General features: G+C 41.0%; 1 protein-coding gene across 1 annotated transcript; it reads right to left on the bottom strand.

Annotated features, from left to right (window-relative positions):
- Positions 1-463: 463 nt before the first annotated feature.
- LOC145877372 (uncharacterized) lies at positions 464-1774 on the bottom strand (the record flags this gene model as incomplete). The annotated part of the gene is made up of 1 exon (XM_082972685.1): positions 464-1774. A coding segment is annotated over one exon (1311 nt), but the record flags the coding sequence as incomplete, so codon positions are not given.
- Positions 1775-8099: the final 6325 nt, after the last annotated feature.

Raw genomic sequence — 8099 nt, 5'->3', positions numbered from 1 at the left:
TAGGGGTCGCTAAACAAAGGAACACAACATTTATTTGTCATAACTCATCGATATCATGTTAAAATCATTTGTGTGACAGGAGGGAGATGAAGTTGCACGTCCTGTTAAAACGAACAGCTCAAAAAGCACACGGAATCTGGGAATAATGTGTACATCCCTGGTTAGAGGACAATTTGTAGAAAGCAGCTAGCTACATTTTGAAGTGTTGCATTTTGATTCAAGTGCATCACCAACGTGGTAAGTGTAACACAACTCTTCTTTTTGTTAGTCACTTTTTGTTATATCACAAAAATAGTAACTCTTCCATTTCAGAGCCTGGATTTTCCCCCTGAGGCTAATATCCATATCATGTTGAAATCAATAGAACAGGGGACAAACGTTTAGGGTTCTACATTGTGACATCATTAAAATACTCCTACTACAATGTTAAAACATTCTACATTGTGACATTATTTCACTGATATCATGAAACAACTCCTTCATGAATTTTCTGATGTTTAATCAGAGATCTGTTATCAGAGTATCTCTTCCCACATTGATCACAGCTAGGAGATTTCTCTCCTGTGTGTGTTCTCTGATGTGATACTAGGCTGGTTAGCCAAGAAAATCTTGTCCCACATTGACTACAGCTATATTGTTTCTCTCCTGTGTGTGTTCTCTGGTGTTTAGTGAGATAGCTAGACGTAGAAAAACTCTTCCCACATTGAGTACAGCTATATGGTTTCTCTCCTGTATGAGTTCTCTGGTGTTTAGTGAGAACTCTAGATGTAGAAAAACTCTTCCCACATTGGTTACAGCTATATGATTTCTCTCCTGTGTGTGTTCTCTGATGTGATACTAGGCTGGTTAGCCAAGAAAATCTTGTCCCACATTGACTACAGCTATATTGTTTCTCTCCTGTGTGTGTTCTCTGGTGTTTAGTGAGATAGCTAGACGTAGAAAAACTCTTCCCACATTGAGTACAGCTATATGGTTTCTCTCCTGTATGAGTTCTCTGGTGTTTAGTGAGAACTCTAGATGTAGAAAAACTCTTCCCACATTGGTTACAGCTATATGATTTCTCTCCTGTGTGTGTTCTCTGGTGTATAGTGAGATAGCTAGATGTAGAAAAACTATTCCCACATTGGTTACAGCTATAAGATTTCTCTCCTGTGTGAGTTCTCTGGTGTAATTTTAGGCTGTCTGGCCGAGTAAAACTCTTCCCACATTGATTACAGCTATAAGGTTTCTCTCCTGTGTGTGTTTTCTGATGCTTCTTCATATTCTGTGAAGATGAGAATCTTTCTCCACAATCTGAACAGTGGAATGGCTTCTCTCCTGTGTGTACTCGCTGGTGTCTAGTCAGATGGCAAGATGAAATATAAGTCTTCCCACATTGATCACAGCAATAAGATTTCTCTCCTGTGTGTGTTCTCTGGTGTGATAACAAGTTGCTTGACTGAGTAAAACTCTTCCCACATTGAGTACAGCTGTACGGTTTCTCTCCTGTATGTGTTCTCTGGTGTATAATCAGATAGCTAGATGCAGTAAAACTCTTCCCACAATCAAAACAGTGGTGAGGTTTCTCTCCTGTGTGTACTCGCTGGTGTATTTTAAGTTCTGATGAAGATTTGCAACGTTTTCCACAGTCAGAGCAACAGATATATTTCTTCCCTGTGGGTCTCTGCTGGTGTTTCTTGAGGTGATAGAATCTGGACAGACTCGTCTCTGCCTCGTCAGCATCATGATGTTGAGGCTCCCCAGAGGATCCATGATAGTCACGTCTCTCTCCTGTGTGAACAAGTCAGACAGATAGTTAAAGGCTCACAACAGCAGAAATCCAATGAAAAAAGGGGATGCCAACAGCGTAGCCATGATACTGTACAACAATTGACGTCTGTAATGAATGTTAAAATTACTTGACAATTGTCTTAAGACAGTCAAGTGAGCAACAATAGTCATATTTAGTCTTGTTTTCACATTAGTAGTAACTAGAAATAAGTAAAAGGTGTTGAACTCCTAAGCAGTGTGCCAGGCGACTTTTGTTCTCAAATATAGGCACCTTTCTGTGTTTGCTAAAATTGCGACAAGGGCGATGCGCACACAATTTGACTGCAGAAACACCTCCCTGCTAATGCAGAAACCGCTAGTTATGGATGTAGTATATCTGCCTGGAGCAAAAATGGTGAGCAAGTGGCCTAAGCTGTGCCATTAGAGATTCTGGGTTCGAGTCCAAGCTCTGTTGCAGCCGGCCGCGACCGGGAGGCCCATGGGGCGACGCACAATTGGCACACCGTCGTCCGGGTTAGGGGAGGGTTTGGCCGGCAGGGATATCCTTGTCTCATCGCGCACTAGCGACTCCTGTGGCGGGCCGGGCGCAGTGCACGCTGACCAGGTTGCCAGGTGTTCCGTGTTTCCTCCGACACATTGGTGCTGCTGGCTTCCGGGTTGGATAGGCATTGTGTCAAGAAGCATCGCGGGTAGGTTGGGTTGTGTTGTGTTGTGTTTCGGAGGACGCATGGCTCTCGACCTTCGCCTCTCCAGAGTCCGTATGGGAGTTGCAGCGATGAGACAAGACTATGTACCAATTGGGGAGAAAAAAGGGGTGAAAAAAAATATATATTTAACAAATGGTGAGCAAAGATTAGTTTTCACAATGTATTCTGAATATTACAGCACTAGATCAGGAGTGCTACTCAAGGAAACTCACATTAAGCTCTGTGTCTATTCACTAATTCACCACCGTGGGGGAAACTCAGGGGAGTTCTCATAGGCTGACAGCAAAAATAGCCTCCATTTACAGGTTGATTATGATTATTATTATCATTTGACACTACTTTGGATTATAATTGTAAGGCTCGTTTGAATGTCCTGATTTAATATAATGTTTGTGTTATTGTCAAATGTACTACTTTATATTTAAAAACGACTTCAACCAGTAAAATGCTCATTGGCTAGTTTTCCATCAGCCTGACATCAGCCTGACAATGAGGTTTTGTCCACTAAGTGTATGCCAAAATGGTCTATAATCTCACCTAACAATAACATAGACCTACTGTAGGACCCATAACTTCACCTAACAACAACATAGACCTAGGACTATAAATCATTTAATATTTTAGGTGAAACAAGGAGACTAAAATGTCTTTGTCATGACAATTCATAACCTGATCACCAGATAATTTTGTGAATAATCCCACTAGGCTACTCTGTAATGTGTTGTCATTCTAAATGTCCTGAATAAAGGAAAATAGCTCTGTGTGTTGTACAATAGCCTATCCATCAAGGAACAGTTCTCTACACATTATGAGCTAAGTATCTCCGTTTCCAAACGGACTAACGAGACCCTACTGTAAATGAAGTAGACAATAACACATTATAAATATCGATTTGTTTGGGATGTTGGATCCAACGTGGAGCACGGCATAACTGTCTTTACCGGTGTAATGAATGAAGAACTACATTTGACTGGCATGCAGAAAATGATTTCCTGGATCAGCTGATGATAGTTGAACATGTGACTGTAACTAAACAGCTACAGTATTAAGTATTATGTGTAATTATTGAAGAACCGCATTAATGACAGTATCCATTTGGGAGTTGTCAATAAAGTTAAGGTGACTCTCGGTTAGAACCATTGGATTTAGTAAACTGAAATGATTTAGGATTTCTGTGCCCATGAAAACTGTTTTCCCAACGTAACATAAGGAGACAATAAATGTTACGTAGTTAGAGAGCATTTCAGAGATCTGAAGACAAAAAAAACTGTCCGACAGCAAGATCCAGTACTTAAGTTGAAGTTCATCATATGACAAGCTTAACGTTATGACTATAACTACTGTTCCCTGAAGGAGGGAAACTAGGTACAACATACTATTAAATCCACACGTTATGACTATAACTACTGTTCCCTGAAGGAGGGAAACTAGGTACAACATACTATTAAATCCACACGTTATGACTATAACTACTGTTCCCTGAAGGAGGGAAACTAGGTACAACATACTATTAAATCCACATGTTATGACTATAACTACTGTTCCCTGAAGGAGGGAAACTAGGTACAACATACTATTAAATCCACACGTTATGACTATAACTACTGTTCCCTGAAGGAGGGAAACTAGGTACAACATACTATTAATCCACGCCTCGCTGGAAGCCCCACATTCCAGAGACCATCAGGTCATCATCAATATAAAGGATATTATCTAAACATTTCCTACAGAGACCATCAGGTCATCATCAATATAAAGGATATTATCTAAACATTTCCTACAGAGACCATCAGGTCATCATCAATATAAAGGATATTTAAAACATTTCCTACAGAGACCATCAGTTTGTTCAGCAATATAAAGGCTCATATCTCAAGCCTGCTCTCTCTATTGAATGTTTGACGACTTAACTTCATAATAATTAGCCTAGACTTACCAGAGTCTGTCTGTCTTTCCTTCAAATCAACACATTTATCCGACTTCTAATTGTACTGAGAAATATGTGCCACAGTTTCTACAGCCATTTTGTAACTGCGTGGGCTACAAACTTATTTACAATTTCACGTGAGGAAATCACATATTTTCTGACGCTCTTGCAGAGGAAGTAGTCTATATTACAAACTTCAAAATCCTTTTTATATTCATCTCAAATACACAACAAGTTTTAAATTCCCTACATTGCAGGAAAGTTCTCATGCAAAAGGTTATACAGTTCAGATCCTGTACAGAGTTTGTCTTTGGTTTCGGGAAGGCTGAAAGATAACATTGAAATCCCCCCAAGTATTGAAAACAGGATGTTAACTTAGTCACAAGGTTGCGCTAACTACAGTAGTGTTGCAAAATCCTTTACACCCCACTCTTCCCCATCAGTCTTAAGAACAAAACATGTGGTTTAATGTAGATACATTTAGATACAACAGAAACAACATGTGGTATTCTCAACTTCTCTTTTAACAGAACAGAGACATTCAGAGGAGGCTGGTGGGAAGTGTTATAGGAGGACGGGTTCATTTTTATGGCTGAAATGGAATAAATAAATGAATTCCATTTATTCCATTCCAGTCTTTACACTGAGCCTGTCCTCATATTGCTCCTCCAACAGCCTCCTCTGGTTTGTATGTGAAAGTATGCAGGTATTCATGTTGTTGTGGAGGCAAATTATATTTAAACAAAATACTTTTAAAGGTACAATGCAGCCGTAAAAATAAAATAAAATCAGATGTGAAAATGGTGCATTTCTAAGTTTTATAGAAAAAATATGAAGTTAAAAAGTTCTACCTGATGACATCATCAAAAGTTGAATCATTTTAAAAGCATTGATTTTTCAAACACAATTAGATTGTCAGTGGTGTGGGGAGCAATAAAATGCCCTCTACTGGGCTAGAAACTCATTGCAGTTTTTTTCTCATTTTTTTAAACTACAGATCATAGAAATGTGAAAGGTGCTGTTTTCAGAAATATATATACTGTTTTGGTGCTGGAGAGGATGAATATGAGGTTGAAAAGTGCAGGATTTGCCTTTTAACACTAGAATCAGACCTGCTCCTTGACTTTTAACACTAGAATCAGACCTGCTCTCTGACTTTTAACACTAGAATCAGTCCTGCTCCCTGACTTTTAACACTAGAATCAGTTCTGCTCCCTGACTTTTAACACTAGAATCAATCCTGCTCCCTGACTTTTAACACTAGAATCAGTCCTGCTCCCTGACTTTTAACACTAGAATCAGTCCTGCTCCCTGACTTTTAACACTAGAATCAGTCCTGCTCCCTGACTTTTAACACTAGAATCAGTCCTGCTCCCTGACTTTTAACACTAGAATCAGTCCTGCTCCCTGCCTTTTAACACTAAAATCAGTCCTGCTCCCTGACTTTTAACACTAGAATCAGTCCTGCTCCCTGACTTTTAACACTAGAATCAGTCCTGCTCCCTGCCTTTTAACACTAGAATCAGTCCTGCTCCCTGACTTTTAACACTAGAATCAGTCCTGCTCCCTGACTTTTAACACTAGAATCAGTCCTGCTCCCTGACTTTTAACACTAGAATCAGACCTGCTCCCTGACTTTTAACACTAGAATCAGTCCTGCTCCCTGACTTTTAACACTAGAATCAGACCTGCTCCCTGACTTTTAACACTAGAATCAATCCTGCTCCCTGACTTTTAACACTAGAATCAGTCCTGCTCCCTGACTTTTAACACTAGAATCAGACCTTCTCCCTGACTTTTAACACTAGAATCAATCCTGCTCCCTGCCTTTTAACACTAGAATCAGTCCTGCTCCCTGACTTTTAACACCAGAATCAATCCTGCTCCCTGCCTTTTAACACTAGAATCAGTCCTGCTCCCTGACTTTTAACACTAGAATCAGTCCTGCTCCCTGACTTTTAACACTAGAATCAGACCTGCTCCCTGACTTTTAACACTAGAATCAGTCCTGCTCCCTGACTTTTAACACTAGAATCAGACCTGCTCCCTGACTTTTAACACTAGAATCAATCCTGCTCCCTGACTTTTAACACTAGAATCAGTCCTGCTCCCTGACTTTTAACACTAGAATCAGACCTGCTCCCTGACTTTTAACACTAGAATCAGTCCTGCTCCCTGACTTTTAACACTAGAATCAGACCTGCTCCCTGACTTTTAACACTAGAATCAGTCCTGCTCCCTGACTTTTAACACTAGAATCAGACCTGCTCCCTGACTTTTCCTAAATGTTTGTATTTTACACTGCTAATTTGTGTGAATTTTGAAATCAAGAAGAGAAAAGAGCCTTTTGACCAGTTTTTTCCCACCTACTACCTGCCCACCAAGACAATGTGCTGTTGGACCTTGGTACCCAGCCAGCCACTAATGAGTCTCCCTTTCCTCACTGAATAAATGGGACGTAATTGTGCACCTTATATGATAATATAAGTTTTTACCTTTATTTAACTAGGCAAATCAGTTAAGAACAAATTCTTATTTTCAATGACAGCCTACTAGGGAACAGTGGGTTAACTGCCTTGTTCAGGGGCAGAACGACAGATTTTTACCTTCTCAGCTCAGGGATTCGATCCAGCAACCTTTCAAGTACTGGCTCAACACTCTAACCACTAGGCTACCTGCCGCCTCTACACTCTAACCACTAGGCTACCTGCCGCCCCTCCACTCTAACCACTAGGCTACCTGCCACCCCTCCACTCTAACCACTAGGCTACCTGCCGCCTCTACACTCTAACCACTAGGCTACCTGCCGCCTCTACACGCTAACCACTAGGCTACCTGCCGCCCCTCCACTCTAACCACTAGGCTACCTGCCGCCTCTACACTCTAACCACTAGGCTACCTGCCGCCTCTACACTCTAACCACTAGGCTACCTGCCGCCTCTACACTCTAACCACTAGGCTACCTGCCGCCTCTACACTCTAACCACTAGGCTACCTGCCGTCCCTCCACTCTAACCACTAGGCTACCTGCCGCCTCTACACTCTAACCACTAGGCTACCTGCCGTCCCTCCACTCTAACCACTAGGCTACCTGCCGTCCCTCCACTCTAACCACTAGGTTACCTGTCGTCCCCAAATGAGGCCTAACTGAATGATAAGAAGGATGAAGGGGTTGATGTAATGTAGAAAGACAATAGTGTAATGATGAGTTTGTGTTATGCCTATTTATCAGCAGCAAATCATTTGACCACACCCCCTTGTGGGTTAATAATATTCTCTTTTATGTTTTACTTTCCACAAATAAACTGTTGTGGGTCTGTTTTATTGACTGTAACTCGAACACTAATCACATGTATTGTAAGGAAATGAACACATGCTATGAGTTACAGTAGGCCTTTAGAGTGATGTAAAACATGTCCTGGACTCTGTCCAAGTTGATGAGCGGGAAACAAACAATAGCAGTCAACCTTCACAGCCGGCCCATCGACACTACTCCTAAACTATACCACAACTAATTTCACACATGATAAGAGTTATCCTGATCAGCTGGCCCATCGACACTACTCCTAAACTGTACCAAAACTAATTTCACACATGATAAGAGTTATCCTGATCAGCTGGCCCATCGACACTACTCCTAAACTGTACTAAAACTAATTTCACACATGATAAGAGTTATCCTGATCAGCTGGCCC

This window comes from Salmo salar, unplaced genomic scaffold (assembly GCF_965601325.2).
Source record: "Salmo salar unplaced genomic scaffold, fSalSal1 ptg000984l, whole genome shotgun sequence".
NCBI classification, from domain to species: domain Eukaryota; kingdom Metazoa; phylum Chordata; class Actinopteri; order Salmoniformes; family Salmonidae; genus Salmo; species Salmo salar.
This window is presented reverse-complemented; position numbering and strand designations above follow the sequence as displayed.